This window comes from Myotis myotis, unplaced genomic scaffold (genome assembly GCF_014108235.1).
Source record: "Myotis myotis isolate mMyoMyo1 unplaced genomic scaffold, mMyoMyo1.p scaffold_m19_p_15, whole genome shotgun sequence".
Classification (NCBI taxonomy): domain Eukaryota; kingdom Metazoa; phylum Chordata; class Mammalia; order Chiroptera; family Vespertilionidae; genus Myotis; species Myotis myotis.
Genome location: NW_023416319.1, coordinates 6,962,614 through 6,985,701, shown reverse-complemented (window position 1 = coordinate 6,985,701; position 23,088 = coordinate 6,962,614). Strand labels below are relative to the sequence as shown.

General features: G+C 49.9%; 2 protein-coding genes across 2 annotated transcripts in view; both read left to right on the top strand.

The window, feature by feature from the left end:
• LOC118669710 (pancreatic lipase) overlaps positions 1–1,024 on the top strand; it is a 36,689-nt gene extending 35,665 nt beyond the window's left edge. Inside the window, exons 14-15 of the transcript XR_004972104.1 lie at positions 653–847; positions 975–1,024. The gene's annotated coding sequence lies outside the window, so the exon portion shown is untranslated. The remainder of the gene's footprint in view (positions 1–652; positions 848–974) is intronic.
• PNLIPRP1 (pancreatic lipase related protein 1) lies at positions 733–14,673 on the top strand. Its single transcript, XM_036335861.1, has 13 exons — positions 733–847; positions 975–1,023; positions 1,557–1,711; positions 2,195–2,320; positions 4,341–4,475; positions 5,735–5,843; positions 7,309–7,428; positions 7,529–7,648; positions 9,075–9,193; positions 10,340–10,469; positions 13,084–13,192; positions 13,769–13,936; positions 14,566–14,673. The coding sequence occupies exons 2-13, from the start codon at positions 975–977 to the stop codon at positions 14,627–14,629; spliced, it is 1,404 nt and encodes a 467-aa protein (XP_036191754.1). The 5' UTR covers positions 733–847; the 3' UTR covers positions 14,630–14,673.
• The last annotated feature ends 8,415 nt before the right edge of the window (positions 14,674–23,088 follow it).

The window sequence follows — 23,088 nt, the reverse complement described above, 5'->3', positions numbered from 1 at the left end:
TTGTTTTTTTAAAATATATTTTTATTGATTTCAGAGAGGAAGGGAGAGGGAGAGAGAGATAGAGAATTCAATGATGAGAGAGAATCATTGATCAGCTGTCTCCTGCATGTCCTACACTGGGGATCAAGCCTGCAACCCAGACATGTGCCCTGACCAAGAATCGAATGGTGACTTCCTGATTTATAGGTTGATGCTCACCCATTGACCCACACCGACCAGGCTGCTGTTGTTTTAAACCACTATGTTTTGAGTTGGTTCATTACAACGCAGTAGATAACTGGGATAGGTAATTAATGGGGAATTGTGGTCAGAGGCTATTGTGGGGCTGTTGAATGTATCTCCAAAGCTCATGTCTTTGGGTATTACTAGACTGCCAGAGACAGAGACAGAGAGACACAGAGAGGAGGTGTTTCTTAATCAGACACTCCCCTTTACATTCACCTATGTGGGGGCGCATCCATCTCTTCTCAGTGGGAAATGCTGCCCTCCAGTTTGCTGCGGTGACCTCATTGGAACTTGCATACCACTTAGTGATGCAATAGAAAATCAGAAAGTGGGGCCCATTTGGCTCACAAGTACACGCACAGGTACATAGGTATAAAGCTGGGGACTTTGGACCCCTTTTTAATCAAGCATTCTTTCCTCTTCCCAGGCTTGTGGAAAGATCGGACCACGATTATTAACCTCGTTCTGTGTGTATGTACAGATTAAACTATTAAGTGCACACAGCATGTTTTATCATCACCTGCTGTTTCCTTGAGGCAGCGTCCAGACGATAAAGCTGGGGTATAAAAGCCGGCCCGGGCACTGGCTCCAGAGGGAGAGGAAGCCTGGACCGTCTGACAGGGTAAGTCCCCTTGGCCATTCTCCCACGATCTGTGGAGGAGAGGCCGGGCAAATAGCCTGGCATCCCTGAGTCTGCTCGTTGCCCTGGCACCACTTGATGAGGCTGATAACATCTGAATGTATTGCAGATGGTGAGCATCTGGGCCATCGCGCTCTTCCTGCTGGGAGCAGCCCAAGGTGAGAAACAGCACACCTGCCCCCTGGGGAGAACTGGAGCCCCTCCGTCTCAGCTCCGGCCAGAGACACTGAGACCTGACAGGGCTTCTGGCAGCTGGGGGCAACTTCAGATCCAGACAGAGGCGGGTGGGGCTGGCACTGTCTGGGAGCGAGGCCAGTATGGGGGGGAACCCACTTTGCAGCATCTCCCCAGCATCCTGCCTTCATGCCCGGGGTGCCCTAGGCCAGACTTTTCTAGGGAAAGCATTAAACACCTGCCTGAATTAACAAATTGACTTACCAGTGCCCATTCCCACATTAGTTAAATAAATATATTTGAAGAGCTGAGCTGGGACATAGGCCTTTGACTCAATGGGACGGGTCCCGGACCAGAAGGTGGCACTGAGGGCAAGAAAATACGGGTGGGGCAGAGGCGGGCATCTGCACGGTCTTCAGACTGTCCCCAGGCAGGGGAGTGACCAGGCGGAGCAGCGGTGACGTCCCAGCTCCCAGCTCTAGAGTTAGCCCTTGAGCAAGCCACCCTTTCTCCACAGGAAAAGAAATCTGCTATGGTCGGCTCGGCTGCTTTTCCGACTCTGAGCCCTGGGGTGGGACTGTCATCAGGCCCCTGAAAGTCCTTCCCTGGAGCCCCGAGAAGATCGGCACCCGCTTCCTGCTCTACACCAACGAGAACCCAGACACCTTCCAGGTGAGGCCGCTGTCTTTTCAACATCCTTGTAACTGGGTAGGGGCTGTGCCACCCCGCACACCAGGAGTCTCTTTCCTCTGTACCCACCTCCTCCATAACACTCTGCCCCACCCCAGCCCTCCAGCTGCACCCTCAGGCCTGGGCAGAGTAGGTCTTCAGTAAAAAGTTGGCTTGAATGAATGAATGGCTCACATTCCCCTGAACCTCTAGCTGGTTATGGGACACAGTTTTGGGCAGTGAGCTTACCAGAGAATGCTGTGAAAGGTAAGACCTTGAGCCACTATCCAGACCCAGTGGAGGCAGTGAGTCCTGACATGGGAAGGTGGGGCAGGAAAAGGGAGGTCGGGGGGGCTTCATGGAAGAGGTGGCCTTTGTGCTACATTTTGGAAGGCTATAGCATTGGGACAAGTAGAAAATGGAAGAGAGAGGCAGTCCTGAGTGGTTGGGCTGCAAAAACATGCAATCCCTCTGCGTTTGTCACAGAATCTCCTTCCCTCTGATCCATCAACGATTGAGGCATCGAATTTTCAAACAGACAGGAAGACCCGCTTCATCATCCACGGCTTCATAGACAAGGGCGATGAGAGCTGGGTGCTGAAGATGTGCAAGGTAGGGGCCGGCTCCCGTCCCCGTGGCCCGCTCTGCCAGCCGCTGCCACTGCGTCCCGCCAACGTCCCTGTATCCCTTTAAGCAGTCGCAGTAAATGAGCTCGAAATGCAATTCAGCTCCTCTTTACGAAAGTAAAATTTCCTTCCCACTGGACTGCATCTCGACCCCGAAACGATGCCACCTGTTATGTAGACAGATGCTTCCTCGCTTCTGGCTGCATCAAGGTTAAGTGTTGTCTGCTGCCTTGTTGTCCATGAGGGCGTTTGGAATCCTGTCTAGGAGGAATTCTGTTCTTTTCGTTCAGATCTTTCCCCCATCCCTGAGAGTCAGGCGCGTGTTGCTAGGGCCATTTCTGTGAGAACGAAAAACTGAGATTGGCCGGTGACTAAAAGGGCAGCATAGAAACTGCCCAAATTGTATGTAACATAGCACCTGTTGGTCAGAAGAACAGGCAGCAGGCAAACACACTCATGTGCACATACATACGTATGCAAACACACAGACACACGTGGACACGTGTGCAGAGGCACAAACAGAGAATATACTATTCTCCTTTTTTGTGTATATACACTGGTTCAGTCTACTTTTCTGGCACTGGAGCATTTACCCAGCACACCATTAGTAACCCTGATCTATAACGCCACCAGGAAAAGTTACAAACCAGAAAATTGAAGGCATTCTGTGTTTGCCCTTGGTTTTCCAGGCATTTAACTCTCTGTCTCACCATGAATAAGCACTTCAGTGTATAAACTATAAGATATAGCGGATGCCCCAGTTCTCCAGAGGTTCCTCAGGGTTGCTTTAAAAATAAAAGTCCTGTGGAATAACCTCCTGTATCCCTGTGTGTGTGAGCGCACATATTCGTATCATAGATGTGAAAAGATTCAGAGTGGTTTTACATTTGTAGGGCCGTTTCTTTTTTTAATATATATTTTTATTGATTTCAGAGAGGAAGGGAGAGGGAGAGAGAGATAGAAACATCAATGATGCGAGAAACTCATTGATTGGCTGCCTCCTACATGCCCCACACTGGGGATCGAGCCCGCAACTCAGGCATGTGCCCTTGACTGAATCGAACCTGAGACCCTTCAGTCCGCAGGCTGATGCTCTATCCCCTGAGCCCTACTGGCTAGGGCTCTTTTCTTTTTTTAATCTTTATTGTTGAAAGTATGACATCTGCTCCCTTTTTCCCCCTATTGACCTATTCTAACCCATCCCTGCCATCTGCCCCAGGCCTTCACCGACCCATTGTCTGTGTCCATGGGTTATGCATCTATGCATGCAAGTTCTTTGGTTGATCTCTTCCCGCCCATCACCCTCCCCCGCCTTCCCTCTGAGGGAAGCAGTCTGTTCCATGCTTCCTGTCTCTATAGGGACCGTTTCAAATTCCAGCTGGCCATGCGCACCGCCTGGTGGGACATCTAAGGACACACCAGTTCCTTTAACCTCCAGGAAGTTTTCCTTTCAGAATTCTTCAACTTCTTTCAAGTCAGGGCAGTTCTAGTTCTCAAATATGTTCAGCATGTGTTCTCTCCATGAGAGTCTATGCTTCCCTGACCCTAAAATCAATAATGCTTCCCTCTGCCTTCCAACTTAGTCCAGGCCCAGCAGGCTGGGCTGAAGGCAAGCCCGGCGATTGGCAGAGGCTGAAAGGGCCCCTCGAGGTCAGACCCACAAGGACATTTAGACACTGGCCCCCAGAGGTTGCACATGAGGCCTTCCCTTTTCCAAATGGGGCTCTGTGAGGGATGGAATTGTTCCCCCCACCGAAGCAGCCTTATTGAATTTGGGGGGAGAAAACCGAAGCGGCCAGCTTTCCTACCAGCTGGAGAGAGAATCTGTGTGCATTCACCCGGGGTGACTCCTAACTGACAACAGGCTTCCCTACGTCTAGTTGATCTCAGCGCCCACCCAGGCCAGGACAGGGCACGGCCAGTCGCAGCTGCTAGCGTCGGTCCCTGAGCCCTGGCTGGATGTGGCTTCAAGGGCCCGCGCGATAACACCTGCTGTCTCCCACCAGAACATGTTCGAGGTGGAGGAGGTGAACTGCATCTGCGTGGACTGGAAGAAGGGCTCGCAGACCACCTACTCGCAGGCCGTCAACAACGTGCGCGTGGTGGGCGCCCAGGTGGCCCAGATGCTGGACGTGCTCAAGGTGAGTGGAGGGGCCGTGGGGCCGCCCAGGAGGCAGGCGGGGCCCTGGTCTCACTTGGGTCAAGATGCCGCTGGCATAGATTTAAAGAAGAGTGAGAAAGAATTGATATTTCTCCTCGTGTCTTACTTCGAAAACTCTGAAATTCGCCTGAGTGGATTTTCTGGGAGGAAGGGAAAGCACTAAGAGCGCACACTGGGGGCTTTTGTATTGCCTTCGATGAACAGACAAGAAAGCTTAACTGGTTTGCCCCCTCATGGAGCAGATGAATATGAGTTATCTTTGGGCCCCAAGCATCTAGCTCCAGGGGTCCCACTATACCAAGTGGGCTCTGTTTGGGGGAAACAGCTTGTCCAGGGAGAGCCAGTGGAGCTGAAGGACTGTGTACAGTTAGCATGTACCACTCCACTGGCCCGTTGTTGGGGGTCCTGTTGATGCTGGGGAACCCCTTCTGCACAATCAATTCAGCTGTGTCTTCCTGCCCTGGTCTTCCTTTTCCCTAATTCTTTGTCTAAGTCCCTAATTTTCAGTGACTCTTTTGTCTACCAGATAAAGGTCCCAGCCACTTCTGTCTTATATTTCAAGAGTCTATGAAAGAACCAATTGGTTCTAACTACCCCTGCAGCAATCAAAAGCCGGGGTATTTGTACTAGAGGCACTGGAGACCAATAAACGAGTATATTTAGATGAACATCAGTGAGACCAACATGTGCCAACAGCTCGTACCTCTATGTTATGTTTGTTCATCCACTACTTTGGGGGTACAGGGTCAGGAGCTGTGCTAGGAGGTGAAGAGGATGGATGAGGACCCAGACCCTGGAGGAGCTTATAGTGGAGACTTGACAATAGAGTGTGGTCAGGTTCTGGTAGGGAGGGTCCTGGGCTATATGGAAGCAGGTGGGTGGGTCGAGCTGATCCGTTTGGGGCAGGGGTGGGGCTGATGTGAGCTGTGTGGATGAGAGCTGGGCAAGTAGTTGGGGAGATGGACAACCACAGGAAGAGAATTCTGAACCAGGCCCAGAGATCAGAGACTGTGACATATTTGAGGTCCTGAAAGTTCCCCAAAGGGTTCACTAGAGAAGAGTCTAGAAGGACACGTGTTGAGTCAGGAAAGCTCTGAGGCCCTGGTAATGAGCTTGGACTTGATGCTAAGGGAAGGGGGAGCCACAGAAGGCCTTAGCAGAGGAGTCACAGTATCAGGTTTGCACATCCCCAAAACCACCACACAGAAATGTCCTCAAAATGCCATCTTCCCTCTCCAGACAAACTACAGCTACTCACCCTCCCAAGTTCACCTCATCGGCCACAGCCTGGGAGCCCACGTGGCTGGAGAGGCAGGGAGCAGGACCCCAGGCCTGGGCAGGATCACCGGTAAGGCCCAAGGGGCGGGGCCCTGGGTTTTGTCCCCAGTAACCCCATGACATGGTACAAGACTGCAGCCCAGCTCAGAACTGGCCCGAAGGAGACTGTCCCCCTTGGCCACAGCAGGGAACTTGCACCAGGCATTTCAGGAGGCCCCGGGAAACAGGGGGTGTGGCTTCATTCCTCTTTGTTTCTCTCTGCTACTTCCGCGTCTGCCCCTGTCCCTTCTCTCTAAAACCAAGTTTCCTGGTGATGTGGGGTGCTCAGCAGGACTGGGCACCCGGGAAAAGGCAGAGTTAGGCTGGTATGAACGTGGGCTGGTATAATTCAGAAGGGTCCATATTGTCATTCCTCTCGCCCCTGCTCTTTGAAATCAAGGGCAGAATAGAACATGGGAAGTATGCTTCCCTGGTCTCTGCTGGGACAAGAAACCCAGCCAACAACAGGCCAAAAGCATCCTTTTAGCCCAAGGAAAGCCTTCACATTGTAACAATAGCAACAAAAGATATCTGAGTAATAATAATAATATAATTGTTATAGTTAGCATAGTTTAAGTGTCGACTTATCCCCACACACCACACACAGTGCTTTACACCTTCTCATTTAATCCTCAGAACCAAAGAAACGGCTCAAGAAAGGGAGTGGCTTGTCCAAGGTTACGTCACTAGAGGTAGAACTGAGATTCAGACCCCGTTTTGCTGTCATTCAGCTCAAACAAGTCTCTACCTTTGTAAGGACTTTCCCTTTTCTATTCAGTGGACTAGCTATGTTCATGCCTTTTTGGCTGCTCTGACCAAACCTTCAAAAAAAAACCAAAAAAACAACTGTTGACAAATCCAAGAGCCCTTCCAAGAAGGAACTATAGTCAAGACAAAATAATAATAATTAACATTTTCCTTATACAGCCATGATGGTGTGCCAGGCACTTAATGCTCCATATATTAACTCATTTAATCTTACAACAACCATGTGGAATAGATGCCATTATTACCCCCATTTTGTAAGTGGGGAAACAGAGGCACAATAAAGGTCAAGTGATTCACCCAAGGTCATGCAACTTGCCCAAGAAGTAGCCGAGTAGGGCTTGGAGCCAGGCACCCAGTCCCAGAATCTTGCTCTTATCTACAATACCACACGGCTTTGCCCCCCTTTTGCTTCAAATTTGGGAAGTGAAAGATAATGTTGAAGAAGAAAGATATATAAATAAAGGAGAGCATCTGATGTAGAAAAAAAAATCCCTGCTCCAAAGAAAAAATCTAAATGTCTTTGTTCATCTGCCCTTCCCTCTCCATGCCCCTGGAGCCCTCTTGCGATGAGCAATTGAGACTCTGTGTCCAGGTGGCCATGACACTGGACACCTCCGGGTTGTGGCACCCCTTTGGTTAGACGGTGCATGGCCTGAGCAGCTGTACATCTCGGTCCTGTGGCCACCACAGTGAGGCCTGTGGTCTGCAGCACTGACCATCTCTCTTAGGGTTGGATCCGGTAGAAGCAAGTTTCCAGGGTACTTCTGAAGAGGTCCGACTTGATCCCTCCGATGCTGCCTTTGTGGATGTGATTCACACAGATGCAGCTCCTCTGATCCCCTCCTTGGGTGAGGCCAATGATGCTCCAGCCGTGCGCATGTGCAGGTGGGTTTTACCCAGGAGAACCATGCACTGGAAAAAAGCTCATTGTTATTCCACACGTTTCAGGTTTTGGAACCAGTCAACTGGTTGGTCACCTTGACTTCTTCCCCAATGGAGGAGAGGAGATGCCGGGGTGCAAGAAGAACGCCTTGTCACAGATTGTGGACCTGGACGGCATCTGGTCAGGTAAAGCCAGGCTGGCACACTGCCTTGCTGGGGTGACAGCGCCTTTCCCACAGCAAATCTTAACAAGTAAAACACTCTGCTCTTTAAATATACAACCCCCCTTCTAGACCTTAATTCTGAAAACTATAGCTATATATCATTTGTTGTATCTAAGTTCTGCTGATTTTGTACTTCCATAAAACATTGTTGTGATGTCCTGGAGTGTGCAAGCAACAAAGAATTATCAAACCATTGCTTAAAGCTCTAACTCCAACAATAAATTGGTAGATACACATAACAAAGTAAGGGAAAACGATAAAAGTAAACATCCTGACTCCAAGAGAATTTGTCTGCCAGTTTCTCCCTTGGGAGTCAGTGGTATGCTTCAAGCTTATGCAACTGGCTTCGTTTCCGTTTCCATTTGCACAGTGAGAGTCACCATTCCCCAGTGTTGAGTCAAGAATGAGAAGCAATCACACCTGAGGAAGGTTAGCATGGAGACTGGGCTATTCGAGATGGTTAGTCTTTGTCATTGATCAAGAGCCCTGGGACAAAGGGCATTCTTCAGATGCAGCTCTTAATAATGTTAAAAGTACAGTGGATAGGCAAGTTTTTCAACCAGAGGCATCATTTGGCATCATAGAGGTCAAAACCCTTGGTGATCTGACCAGATCTAATGAGTAAAGATTTTTATTGAATTCAATCGAAATGGCTTGGCAAGTACGGACACTATCAAAGCAAATATTGAGGATAAGACTTGTAGGTTTGTCTTTTATAGCTTTATGAGGGTTTGCATGGTTAGGGCAGCCTAAACTCTCCATCAGTGATGGCCAAGCAAGTTCAGCCCAGGCCTGGAAAGGAGGAATCTGTCCCTTGGCAGGAGTTACGGAAGCCAAGGAGGATTGTAAGGAGTGAGATGCGTGAGAGTGGTAGGGATGCTCATATACAGCCACCTAAAGCTACTCAGCCCTCCTCTTCATTTGCATGAACATGTTGTCACTCTATTTTAGCATGTCTCGGAGGTCAATGTCACATCTGGTTGTGTCTTCAAGGACCTCCAGCTCGGTGCCTGGGACACAGGATGGCAGAGGGTAGAGGTGTGGACTCACATGGGCTTGGGTTTACTTCCCAGCTCAGCCATTTGCAAGCTGTAAACTGAAATCTGAGTGTGTCATTTATAGGTCTTCCTGCAGTTAGGGATGGGATGGTATCCACCTCCTAGGAAGGGTGAGGAGGACATGGACGATCCATGTGACGTTCTCAGTACCACTGCCCAGCACACAGAAAGCACCCTCTATGTGCTAACTGCATTAATGTTGCTGGACTTGGGACTGACCTGAAATTTCTGAAAATACAGTCCCACCCTGGAACCATCCCACCTGGAGAGGCAGAGACGCTGTCACAGCTCCCTGACCACCTGTGTGGACTTCTTCATTTGTTTCCCCAGGAACCAAGGACTTTGTGGCTTGCAATCACCTAAGAAGCTACAAGTATTACGCGGAAAGCATCCTCAATCCTGATGGGTTCACTGCGTACCCCTGCGCTTCCTACAGGGCCTTTAAGTCGGTGAGTTATTGCCCCATGCCGGGTCCCACTGTGGAACTGTGGTCCAGCTGTGTTTGGAATCTGCAGTACCTGCTCTCTTGGTTCTGACCCTCCTCTCCTTGTTTGGACTGGCCCATCAGAGTTCCTGGTCCTGTGGGGAGGAGGGAAACAAAGCTGTAGGCGGTGGCCAGCACTCTAGATGAGTCACGTGGGTGAGGAAGACTCTGGAAAATCAGAGAAAAGAGCAGTCCATTTGAAGATCTAGAAAGGCTTCCTACAGGAGGCAATGTTTGACTCTGTAAAATCACATTTCGAAGGCAGAGAAGGAGTGTCTGTGTCTGGCCAGGGCAGAGCAAGAACAGAAGAATGTACAAGAGGTGAATTCACATGAGGTGCAAAGTGGTGGTGGAAGGAAAGACGGATGCTGGGGTTCAATGCCAGGCCGGGACTTTGTGCTCACATAGCCAGCAGCGAAGGGAGAGATGGAGGGAATGGCATTCTGGAGCCTGCCTGTTCTGGCTCATGAGAGCCGGTGGGAGCAGTCTCTTCCCACTGCCACATTCAGCGACATCATGTTGGTAGCCTGAAAACGGCCACCGTCAGAGTATTTACACCATGGAAACTGGCAAACACTGCAATCAGGATTGGTTGGGTTTCGTTTTGTTTGTTTTTTGTCCCACAGTTGTCTGTTAACCATTCACCAGCACATCACTCCCTGGAAGGTGTATTCAGGGGTCCTCAAACTTTTTAAACAGGGGGCCAGTTCACTGTCCCTCAGACCGTTGGAGGGCCGGACTAGAGTTTAAAAAAAAAACTATGAACACATTCCTATGCACACTGCACATATCTTATTTTGAAGTAAAAAAACAAAACGGGAACAAATACAATATTTGTATTTGCATGTGGCCCGCGGGCCGTAGTTTGAGGACCCCTGGAACATGGGGCCCAGTGTTTTCTAAATATGGGCATCCTTATTTTCTAAAGCTCCCCAAGCAGTTCTAATGTATGTGCCCCTGGCTTGCATAGGTAATTTCCAGATCATCTCTTCCAGTTCCCTTCTGCTTACAAATGAAGAAGCTCAGACTATAGGACAATTGCTCCCCTGGACGGATGGATCTTAAAAAGACAAATTCACTCCTTACAGCCTGATGTGTCTCTTCTCATTAGAACAAGTGCTTCCCCTGCCCAGACGAAGGGTGCCCGCAGATGGGCCACTACGCCGATAAGTTTGCTGGCAAGGCAAGCCCGGAGGAGCAGAAATACTTCCTGAACACAGGCGATTCCAGCAGTTTTGCCCGTAAGTTGCACCTAGACTGTCCCTCCCGGCTAAAGGAAGCTTAGTTTCTGTTATAAGCAAAGGGCTTGTCTCTGACCTGAAACATTTATGGACACATTTTTATGATCTTAGAAAAAGGACACATCCACCCAAACCATCCCATTTAAGACTCGCCTAGGGATTTAGAAAGAGCCTGCATTTCTCCCATTTTATTTCTGTGGCATGAAATGAGTGGAAGCAAATAGTATAATTAATGCGATAGCAGCAATTTGTATGTCTCTGTGGCATCTACCCTGAATTTTTACTGCTCCACAGTTCATGGTCCCTTTTTTCCATTTTTTAAAATTAAATTTATTGGGGTGACATTGGGTAATAAAATTAAATAGGTTTCAAGTGTACAATTGTAAAATTCTATGATACATTACCTGTATATTGCATTGTGTGCCTACCACCCAAAGTCAAGTCTCCTTCTATCACCATATATTTGACCCCCTTTACTCTTAAGATTATGTCACATACATGCACCTGCTCTTCTATTAATTCAACAAATATTTACTTGTTACCAGCTCTTTGCTGGGCTGAGTCCCTTAAGAAGCCCAACTCCAGTCTCTCCGTTCCCCTCCCACCCCCCATCCACCAGTACCTGGTACCCAGGGGCTGCCCCTCTGGTGGAGAGTGGATGGGAATCAGAAAGGGGTGATTTCTCTCAAAAACCTGCTGGATGGACTAGGTCATGGGGTACAAACCGGGCATGTTTGGGTCACTTTGCATGGACCCTGCCCATGATGGGTCCCTAAGATGTTTCACTGTAAAAACGAGGCTATATTATATAAATACATGAATATAAAACCTGCTTTATATAGTCGTCAGGTTTACTGAGACATATTTTTTACAGCAAAATTCACCCTTTTTAGTGGATAGTTCTATGAGTTTTGACAAATGACTAATCATGTAACTACCTCCACAATCAAGACATAGGACATTTCCATCACCAGGTACATTTTTAAAAAGACACTGGTTAATCAGTCCTTTCCCTGATGCAGTGATGCATGACATACTTGCCCATAGTTAACAACAAATTAAGCATTCACATACCTTGTATTAATTCCTCAACCAGCATTAGTGGATGGAAATCAGACTATGCTAGACCCTGGGGGTGCAGGGAACAAGACATGCTGCGCATGAAATTTATAGCCCAACAGCGAAGACAGAACCGGAGCCAGCAGCTATAAGGGTGTTGTGCCTGGCGGGCCCTGACCAGAGGGACAGGGACAACATCTCTGAGGATGTGGAGGACAAATAGGAATTAAGCAAAAGATGTGTGTATGTGTATGTGTGTGTGTGTTTTTTAAAATATATTTTTATTGATTTCAGAGAGGAAGGGAGAGGGAGAGAGAGATAGAAACATCAATGATGAGAGAGAATCATTGATCGATCTGCTGCGGGCTGCACACCCGCTACTGGGAATGGAGTTCACAACCTGGGCATATGCCCTTGACCAGAATCCAACCCAGGATCCTCAGTCTGCAGGCCGACACTCTATCCACTGATCCAAACCAGTTAGGGCTGTATGTGTGTTTATACAAAGGATGTGTGATGTGTGTGTACATGTGTGTATGAGTGTGTGTTTGTATATGTGAGTGTGTGGTTATATGTATATAATGTTAGTGTGTGGTTATCCTATATAATAAAAGCCTACTATGCTAAGAGTCCGACCGTTCGTTTGACCAGTCGCTATGATGCGTGCTGACCACCAGGGGGTAGACGCTCTGACTGGCAGGTTAGCTTGCTGCTGGGGTCCGGCCAATCGGGACTGGGTGAGTCGGGCCGGACACACCCTGGAGCCCTCCCACAGTCCCTCCCTGGCCCCAATCATGCAATGGTGGAGTCCCTCAGCCTGGCCTGCACCTTCTTGCAATCTGGGAACCCCCCCTCCCCCCCGGGGGATGTCGGAGAGCCAGTTTTGGCCCAATCCCTTCAGGCCAAGCCAAAGGACCCCACCGTTGCACGAATCTGTGCACCAGGCCTCTAGTATGTATACAGATTTGTGTGTATGTATGTGTGCTCGTGGGCAGAGGCAGCACTCCAGGTATAAATCTGGGTGACAACTGAGACCCACTCGGTGCTGGACACTGTCAGGTCCTGGGGAGACAGAGATAAGACACAGGCACTGCCCGTTCCAGGCTCCCAGGACAATACTGCTGAGCTAGAGTTCCAGGTGAGGGCACGAGCCATCCTTTCTCTTTTCACCTTAACTCGTGGGACTGTCACTCAGAGCAGAACTGTCCCAAAGGACTTTCTGCAGTGATAGAAGTGGCATTAACCCCAGGCAGCAATGTAGCACTCAGCATGTGGCTAGTGAAACTGCAGAACTGAACTTGTAATTTGATTTAATTTGGATTTCGATTTCAGCAGCCATGTCTGGCTAGTGGCCCCTTGACTGGGCCGTGCAGATCTGAAGGGAGACACTGCTAAATACTTATTTCCCCTCGGGCCTACTTTGAGTTGTAGGTTAACACGTAGAATCTCTTACACTTTGATGCCTCAATCAATGTAAGGGTCAGAGACAGGCATCTGAGATGTGGGTCAAGTATTTTGTGCATGAATAACCCGAACTCTTCCATCCCCTGTGCAGGCTGGAGATACGGGGTTTCCATCACAATGTCTGGGAGAATGGTCACTGGTCAGGTCAAAGTTGCTCTGTTTGGAAATAAGGGTAACACTCACCAATATGATATCTTCAGGTAAATTTCCTATCTTAGCACCCCATCTCATCTGATGACGTACAGGGCCTTCAGATCCATCACTTAAATGCTCATCATCTCTTTACCTGTCAATGGATTTTAAATTCTTTCCTTTGTGAACCAAAGTTCATTTCAGACTTCCACTAACAACTTTTCCCCCTCTATTATAAATCCAGGCATTTCATTCTTTCTCGCTCAATAGGTCATATTTCTAAAAAACAAATCTAGCTATTACTCCAGATATCATGCTTTCTAATTTGTTTAGTAGCATGTCCTTATGTTAAACCAAGTGGCTAACGTGTCACTATATAAATAATTCTTCCAGAAAAAAGTAATGTGAAGGAATTATATAATTTTCTATAAGAAATTTTTGAAGAGAATTGACCTGAGTTTGCGTAACCAACACTTAAATAATGGTTTGATTTCTGGTTTGATTTTTCCATTTCTCCATCCTTTATTTGGGAATCAATTTGGAAAAATACTCTCATTAATTCAGAGTAGAAAAGAGCGGTGTGGCCTTATTTGGTCACTGGAAGTTGTTTCTATGAAGGAAAATGCTCCTATTTCTCTTTCAAGGGGGGTCCTCAAACCAGGCTCCACCCATTCCAATGAGTTTGACGCAGACCTGGACGTGGGAACAATTCAGAAAGTCAAGTTCCTTTGGAATAACCATGTGGTAAACCCCACCCTCCCCAAAGTGGGTGCATCCAAGATCACCGTGCAAAAGGGAGAAGAGAAGACTGTGTATGTATCTTTGCTGGCTTGTGCCTAAGGGTGTTTGCAGAGATTCCTGTTGGTAGGGACAACTCACCCCAGAAAGTCAAGTTATGGAAGGCAAGGTCAAGAGAGGTCTGAAGTGGGACTCTACCACAGAAATGTGGCCGATGTCATCAGATATTTACTTCTTGGTTCTTCCATTTGTTAACTGAGAGTCTTCTGTGCCTCAGTTTCCTCTCCTGTAATGTAAGACTCATGATAATCCCACTGAGGGTCATTGTCTGCAGCCAGTAAGAGCACAATGTATTGTAGCTACTATACTGTTCAGCCAGATCCCCAGAGTGGCTGAGCCGAGGGTGAGCCCAGCTGGAAACCAGTGTTTGTGGAGGGCCTGCATGTGCTTGTGGAGAAGAAGAGGGGACAGAGGACCCAGAGACCAGGGCCACTTCTGAGTAACAGCTGGCCTGTCCTAGAGCCCAGCTGCCTGTCACTGGCAGCCCAGAAGGCAATCACTTCTCCAGTAATTGGCTGAGGCTATAACCCTGATGCTTCCCTCCTTGCTTTGGAATTGTAAATCAGCAAATCCCTTTGCTGAACAAGTCTAATCACTAAGTAAGCAAGCCCAGCACTTAAAGAGGGTTCCTTTTTCTCCACAGGTACAACTTCTGTAGCACAGACACTGTGAGAGAAGACGTCCTGCTCACTCTCACGCCCTGTTAAACGCCAGGCACAATTTGGTCGCTGTGTTAACATCAATAAAATCCAATGATGCATCAATCTCCGCAGTCTGTCTCTATGCCAGCTGCCCCCTGCAGGGACAGTTGGGAACTGAACATCTTAAAACTCCCCAATGTCCTGGGCATTTCTATATATTTGGGTTTCTTGCCATTGACCTCTGATCACACACCCTTTCCCCCGAACTTCCTTGGTCCTCATGGCCACTGTTCCTCCTCACCTGGGAGGGTGGGTGCTTGAGCCTCAGCAAAGCCTTCATCAGACAGTTGAGGAAGCCGAGGCTCAGGTCGGGGGTCTTGCTGTTCAAGACACAGGGTGAATCAGAGTCCCCTCAGGACTGAGGCCGGGCCCCTAACTCCAACTCCTCATCTCCTCCCCGACTCTGCCATCACCTTGAGGGATCATGGGAGGACCATGCTGTAACATGGAAGGACCATACTGTGGCATAGGAAGGACCCATGCTGTGGCGTGGGAAGGACCATGCTATGACATGGAAAGGCATGCTATGACATGGGAAGGACCATGCTATGACATGGGAAGGACCCATGCTGTGGCGTGTCCTTTGTGGTGGTAAGTTCTGTGGTGATGGGACCACTTGGTGGCCCGGCTTTTGGTGAGGTATCGGGCTCCAGTATCCAGAGACGGTGATGGGCACATTTGCAGATCATGGACAGGCTCCCAGGCCTGCCTCCGCCTGCCTGGCAGGTGCCACCCCCAGACAGGCTCAGCACTGAGGACGAAAGGCTTCTAAGAGGAGGGAGACTTCCTGTCACTCTGTGGTCTGAAACCACCAAGGAGCCCTCAGCTGCTCAGACACCCCTGTTGGCCCCACCCACACAGGTGTTCTTCACCTGGGAGGGGGGTATTCTTTAAGGTGGCCCGGCCTGTCCTGTGATCATCCCCAGGGGGCTGTGCAGGTCTGGACAAGTCACCCCTCCCCGGAGTGTTTCCCCTCTTGGCCACCAGGCCTCGCATCGCACATGGCAGTTCCAACGGATGTTGTGGGGGATAAAGGAGTGACGGCAGTGGGGGCCTCCCAGTGAGGGGCACGAGGCAAGTGCTCAAAGAACAGCGATAATGATGAGGGTAGGCGTGGGGGGCACCGGGCAGGGGCCTCTTGGTCACAGTTCTGCCATGAAGCATGGGCACTCCATCTCGTTCCCGTTCAAACAGTGTAAAAACTGCTGTTTGAAATCTTCCACTAAGCATAGATGGTCCTTTGTTCTGTGAATTAACTCTGCTATTCTTGCTTCTGTAAACACACTTGCTCAAATAAGAGGGAAAATAAGCTCAATTATCTGGCCTTGTGGGCCGCTCTGCTGACATAAGGGTCTGGTCCATCCCTGGTTACTCTCATGCCAGGTGTCTTTTAGTTATCTGAATTGTGTTGTGCTCAAGGTTACTGAATTGTGTGTGCTCAAGGCTACAAACTTTCTGCAAAATATCTCCCAGTACATAGGGCTTTTTGCAAAGCCCGCGTAAGGTCCAGAAGTATGGTCCATATGTGGGGGACAAAGAAACTAAAGGGTATAAAGGGAAAGCTTCCTCCATGTTGCTTTGCTCAGACTTTGAGAGGCAACTCCTCTGAGACCACTGGTGTAATAAAGACTCCAAATTTGGCTTACTAAGGCATCTTCTGTTCAGCTCGCTGATTTCCAATATAACAGCAGCACCATGCTGGCAAAAGAGCTCCATCAATAGAGCGCTACCAGCCACCAGCTCTGGGCTGGCTCTGGAGGGAGAGGAGAGCAGAGCCTTCCATTCAGTCCTCCAGGCGAGCACAGTGGGAGGGAGCCAGCGCCTCAGTAATACTGCCATGCTGGCAGATTAGTGCCCCATGCAAGGATGTCCCAGGACAGGGTGGCCCAGAGCGGGGAGGAGCAAGGCAGGGAAGGATCAGCACCATCCTCAAGTCTAGGCCAGGGGTGGGCAAACTTTTTGTGAGTGCGTGCCAAAACCAGCAAAATCTCTGACTCAAAATTCTTCTGTGTGCCAACCCTAATTTTTTAAGAACATGTTACGCTTACTTTATATCTCTTAAGGTGTATGTATGTGAAGAACCTCGAAGAAATAATAAAATTCATTCGAGCGACAAAAACACAGTATATGATGATGAAAAATACATTTATTGTTTAATGTATACATGTACACTGATAGTCCGATAGAAAACTTTATGACTCCGTTTGATATTATCAGTGGGACTTTTGCTGCTGAATCACTGATGACAGAGATTTTACATCAGGTTTATATTTTGTGACCTTCAGAGATATGCATGAGCTACTACTTTCATCCGTCAGGCTACTCCTATTACAAGACTTAACAAAATGTATCACTGAGAACAAAGATTCACAATTGTAAATGGAAGATTATAAGACAGGGTTTCGCGTGCCAGCAAAAGTTACTGGCGTGCCATGTTTGGCATGCGTGCCAGGGGTTGCCCACTCCTGGTCTAGGCCAGGGCTTGCAAGAAGACTGCAGGCTGGGAGGCCAGCCAGGAGGAGGAGGCCCCTGCAATATCCAGGCAAGAGGAGAGAGGACTGTAAGGACAGAGAGGAAACCAGAGGCATAATGGAGGGGGTGGATCTGGTTGGCCACAGGTGAGAGCCCTTCTCCCTGGTCAAGGACAGCCTATCTCACCTCCTCCCCAGACTCAAAGACACGGCCGATGACTTGGGGAGAACAATGTTTAAATGGGCCCCCCAAGGTTGTGGGCTACATAATAGGCACTCAGTGAAAGCACTGCCCTGAGCCTTGGATGACTTGGGGTGACCTGGGTCTTGGCTGCAGGTCCAGTGGTAGCCATGTGCTCTGAGGCAGGGAGGCAGTGGATGGAGGCTGAGCTGAGGATTGAACCTGCAACCTGGGTATGTGCCCTGACCGGGAATCAAACCAGTGACCTTTCGGTGCATGGGACAACACTCAACCAACTGAGCCACCCCGGCCAGGGCTGCGCACAGGCCTTTTTAAAGGGCCTTCGTGTGATCCCCACATGGAGCCCTGCTGGGATATGGTATCCCAGGGCTGTATGCCTACTCATCTCTGAGAAATTATTGTTTGTTTTTTCGTTTTGATGACAATCCACATTTTAACCCAGGAAACAGACAAAGTTTCTCTCTCCTGCAGTCATTTGCCACAAGACCCTTGTTTCCTGGTCGATGGGCAATGAAATGAGATTCATGAGAGGGTCCCGGGGTGGTGAGAACTTTCAGCAAGGGTGGCATCCATGTGTTCACTCAGGCCCGGGAAACCGTGGGGAGTGGCATCTGGGACTGACACTGTGGACGCATGCCCAGGGTCCCAGGCTCTGAGAGCAGAGAGTCGGCTCTGGGACCTGGAGGAGCAAGTTTGGAGAAGAGGGAGGGGTGGTGGAGGACTGAGCCTGGCGGGGCAGGAGGCAGGCCTGGGAGGGAGAACTCAGGGCCAGGTTGCTCAGGGGAGATGGAGAGGCAGCCGACTCCTTGGCAGGGACATTGCAGGTGCAGAAGCTCAGAAGAGGGAACAGCAGGTTCACTCCAGAACAGCTTGTCCTTCTTCCATGGACCGGACTGTATGGTGGGGGAGTGGCAGCAATGAAGCCGGCAGGGGCCACGTGGTGGCCTGATTAGTCACCTCAGGCTGTCATAACAAAGTGCCGCCGACTGGATGACGCAAACAATAAAAACGTATTCTCTCACAGTTCTGGAGGCTGGGGAGCCTGAGACGGGAATTAGCAGGCCTGGCTCCGACGGATCTCTGGGAAGAGCTGCCCACGCCTCCCCTTCAGGTGGCTGCTGCCACCTTGGCCACGCCTCGGCTGGGAGAAGCATCACCAGCTGGGTTCCTTCATGGCCCCCCGGAGTGCCCGTCACTGTGTCCACATTTCCCCTTTTTATAAGGACACCAGTCAGACTGTCCTGACTCCTCTTTCCTGCATGACGACCCGATCTCCAAACAGGGTCATGCTCTCAGATCCTGGGCGTTAGGACTCCCAACATATCTTTTGGGGGAAACATAATCCAACCCCTAACAGTGGCCAACTTGGCAGGCCTGGTTTAGGAGCGTGGACTCCCCCTAAACTTCACCTGATACCCCAAGTTATTCTCTTTAGAAAAAGCCCGAATGGCATAGCCCGGGGCAGGCCCTCCTCCAGGGGCTGTCTTCGGTTTAGGTGTGTATTGACTTGTAGGCACTCGGTGTCTGTGCCCCATGCCCATCAGCTGCATGAGGACAGGGAGGGAGGATGTTCTGCTCACTGTTGTAAGAACGTCCCTCAAGACCAGAAGAGCGCCCCCCCCCCCCCCCGCACGTTGTAGCCTCATAAAAATAGACATAAGTGCCTCACCAGTGTAGCTCAGTGGTTGAGCTTGTCCCATGCACCAGGAAGTCACAGGTTTGATTCTCAGTCAGGACATATGCTCGGGATTGTGGGCTCGATCCCCCGTAGGGAGTGTGCAGGAGGCAGCTGATCCATGTTTCTCTCTCTCTGTCTCTCTCTCTCTGTCTCTCTCTCTCTCTCTCTCTCTCTCTCTGTCTCTCTCTCTCTCGCCTTCTTTCTCTTTCTCTCTCCCTTCCTCTCTCTGAAATCAATAAAAACATTTTTTTTTAAAAAAACAACAACAACAGACATGAATGATTGAACAAACACGTGAGACATGCATCTGAGGGCATAGGGAGCACCCACAGGATTAAGCTGGGAAGAAGCTGCCAGGAGGATGACCTGAAGGGGGAGGTGCAGGGACCTAGAAAGAGGTGATGGCAGCCTTGCAAGGGCAAGGCAAGGACAAGGTCAGGGGACTGGAGGGCACATATACAAGAGCTGCTGAAGCAGAGGAATAAACAAACATTCAACAGGCCCAGTGTAGGAGGAGGACCCCAATTACCCCCATCGCCCCCCCCCCCCACCACCTCAACAGCTGCTATGCCAGCTGGCAGGGCTCTCCCAGGCCCAGACCTGACACTGCTGCCACCAGCCAACAGGTGGCAGTGAATGACTTTTCCCACAGGTGCTGGCCTCCCCCTTCTTCCCAGGGCAGGCAGCTGGCAGAGTCTCAGAACCTCGGATCCCTAGAAAGGAGAGAGGAGCTGAGCTGGCCCTGCCATGGGCAGGCAAATGGAAGACAGCCTGGTGCCCCACTGGCCGGCTTTGGGCCACCCTGCCAAAGAGACCAGGCAGGCTCAGGACTGTCTGAGACTAGTGACTGTGACAGGGGTGCCCAGCCCTCCTCGGGGGGCAGCTTGGTGCAGGGACAATGTTCCTACATCAGTGGTCTAGATTCCACCCATTACACAGGTCATCAACTGAGACCTTCAAAAGGAGGGAGCAGCAGCACAGTAGGAGGTGGAGCCCTACGACCAAAGCCTGCTCTTGCAATTGCCCTTAAAGGAAGCCCTTTAACCTTCCAGGACCTTGGTGGTCTTGGCTGTAAAGTGGGACTAAACAGGTGCTCTATTTCTTGAGCATTTACCGCTCTGAGAGCTACGATTTGATCACTGCCATTTCCTCCCAGGACCCCACTTGACCAAGGCCACCCAACTCCTTTCCGATGCTCAGCCCTCAATGCCTGTCCTGGGGGTTACACTCCCCAGATGTGTTTGCTCACCTTATTCTCATTACCTTTGATTTTGTCACCTCTTGGGTGATTTCTTATCCTCGGGAAGGGGGGTTCGGATGGTGTGCTCCCTCGGGTGACTGTTGCTTGAATGGAAAGGGAAAGTCTTTTCTCTACGTTACAATTTCCAAAATTTCTTGTAGGATCCCAGATTTGAAAAGGACCTTCAAAGTAGATCCTCAAATCGACCCTCACCTGATTCTTGGCTTTTGTCTGCCTCTGCTCAAGTCGTAATGTTATCCAACCCCACTGAGAAACTATTTTCCAATGACTCTAAACTTTGGAAAGTTTTTCCTTATAGTGAACAAATCTGCCTCAGTGAGTCCCTCGAGGACAGGGGTGACCACCATCTGCCCTTGGCATGTAGAACAAGGCATGGTGACCTGGACATAGCAAGGATAAACTGACACCCTCCCTTCCTCTCCAGCTCTGCCCTCTGGTGGTGGCTGTTGACCAGATGAAAAGCCACTCAGGCCAGCAGTTCCCTGATTCCTGGACTAATCTGTGGCGGGAACCAGGAGGGCATGGGTGATGGGACCCACTGAGTATTTGAAGATAATGTACTAAACCTTTGGCAAAAACTACAACCAAACCACAGAATAGGTTGGCTGCTACTAGTGTGGGCTGCAAAACCAGAAACCCAACAACTACACAATTCTGAACCTTCCCTGATAAGGACTGACATCCTCATTATGGAGTGAGGAAAGGAAGGTGCCCAGAGCCTAGCTAATCCCCCCAGAGGGACCCCAGGCCTCTGAACCACATCCTCCCTCAGGGGGTGAGGGGGGTCCAGTGTCCAGCTGCACCTGTGAGGGGCCTCAGTGGCAAAGAGATGGCCCGCTCTAAGGGCGTATCAAAGGGACTAGTTACAGAGGTGGAGAGGGCTCAGCAGCAGCTGGAAGCTCTGACATCCTGGTGGCCTGAAGCCCAGAGGGAGGGAGGGAAGGAGCTGTCATAGGAACATGGAAAGAGCTGGGGCCATGGGAGGGAGCTGCTTGAGAGGCTGGGGCCATGGGAGGGAGCTGCTTGAGAGAAGCTGCAGTCCTCAGGACAGAAATGCAATGTTGCCCAAGCCAGCACAGATGGGAGGGAGGCTGGGTAGAAATACTCCAACCCTTCCTCCTCCCCTCTGAGCTTCCTGAGGAGCCTCCCATTGACTGAACCCAACCAGAGGGCCAAGGGCAAGGCCAAGGGAGGCCACAGAAGCATCCTCCCGGCCACAGGTCAGGGAGGGGGAGGCAGGAGAGATCTAGAAGTTACCCAGTTCACCAGCCCATGAGTCATTACCTTCCAAGGTCCCATCCTTTCCTCCAGCAATGCCTGATCCAACCGTGATCAAGGTACCTGCCAGGGGCTGTGCTAGGCTCTGGCCACACAGAAATGACCATCCACACTGCGACCCTAACACCAAGGCAAGGTCTAAACAGTCACTGAAATACGATTACCAGCTGGGATATGTTCCATGGAAGGAAAATGTAATATGATTAGAATGTAAAGGCAGACCTGGTCCCACTCTGGGCAGTGAGGAAGGCTTCTTGGAGGAGGGGGATACTTTGACTTAGATCAGAAGAGAGTGGGGATGGTATGTGTTGGGAAGAGGAAACAGAATATGCAAAGACCCTAGGGTGGGCACTTTCAAAAAGTTTACACAAGGCCAGCCTGGCTTGTGCGCCTGGAATTCAGTGAGCAAGAGAGAGAAACTCTGCCCGGCCGCTGTGGCTCAGTGGTTGATCATGGACCTATGAACCAGGAGGACACGGTTCAATTCCAGGTCAGGGCACATGCCCGGGTTGCAGGCTTGATCCCCGATCCTGGAAGAGGCAGGCTGGGCCACCTCCACCTTCTTATCTCCAGGTCAAAGTACAGTCCACCCAGCTCAGAAATTCTTTGGAAATAGACTATATGGTTTCCAAACAAAGCTATCTCTGTAAACAGTGTTTGTTTGACTCTTTCTTGCTCAACAAAGGGCTGCCTTTGCTTTTGTTCTCTGTCCAGGTCCTTTGGAGGCGGCTCTCCACCCAGCCCAACCCCGGAGAAGAGGAGACACGTGTCCTCATACCCAGGTGCCTCCCAGGAACAGCAAACCTGCAGACCCCATTCCTGCCAACACCTACAGGCACCACGACGGGCTTGGGCTCCTGTTTCTGAAGGGATTCTGAACAGGAGGCTTGGTGTTCCCTGTTCTCACCTCGGAAACACAATCTTTGGCAGCTGAACCTGTAGATTCAGATTAATGGGGTCCTTTCCTGTGAAGCATAGGCACTCCATCTTGCTCCCGTAACCTCGATGTTGCAAAAACTGCTATTTGAAATTGTCCACTAAACATAGATGGTCCTTTGTTCTATGAATTAACTCTGCTATTCTTGGTTCTGTAAACACACTTGCTCAAATAATAGGGAAAAGAAGCTCAATTACCTGGCCTTGCAAGCCGCTCTGCTGCCATCCCTGGTTACTGCCAGGCCAGGTGTGTTTGAGTTATCTAAATGGTACTGTGCTCAAGGCTACAAGCTTCCTGCAAAATATCTCCCACTACATAGGGCTCTTTGTAAAGCCTGCAAAAGGTCCGGAAACCCCATATTTGGCAGACAAAGGAACTGGGAAGGTATAAAGGGAAAGCTTCCTCCATATTAGTTTGCTCAGACTCTGGAGATAACTCATCTGAGACCGCCGGTGTAATAAAGACTCCAAATTTGACTTACTGATTAAGGCGTCCTCTGTTTAGCTTGCTGATTTCCAATATAACACCTGTCCCCAAAGTCTGTTTTGTTTTTTTTTTCCTTTCGATCTCACTTTAAATAGCTCTGATCCCCGCTCAGCTGACTGTATGTGTTTATGATAATCTCGGTGCAAAGCACA

Excerpts from the sequence above, each read along its gene's own strand:
- PNLIPRP1 (XM_036335861.1), top strand. The coding sequence starts at position 975 with ATGGTGAGCATCTGGGCCATCGCGCTCTTCCTGCTGGGAGCAGCCCAA. Across the intron at positions 1,712-2,194 it reads AGAACCCAGACACCTTCCAG|AATCTCCTTCCCTCTGATCC; the intron begins GTGAGGCCGCTG and ends CGTTTGTCACAG. Across the intron at positions 4,476-5,734 it reads AGATGCTGGACGTGCTCAAG|ACAAACTACAGCTACTCACC; the intron begins GTGAGTGGAGGG and ends TTCCCTCTCCAG.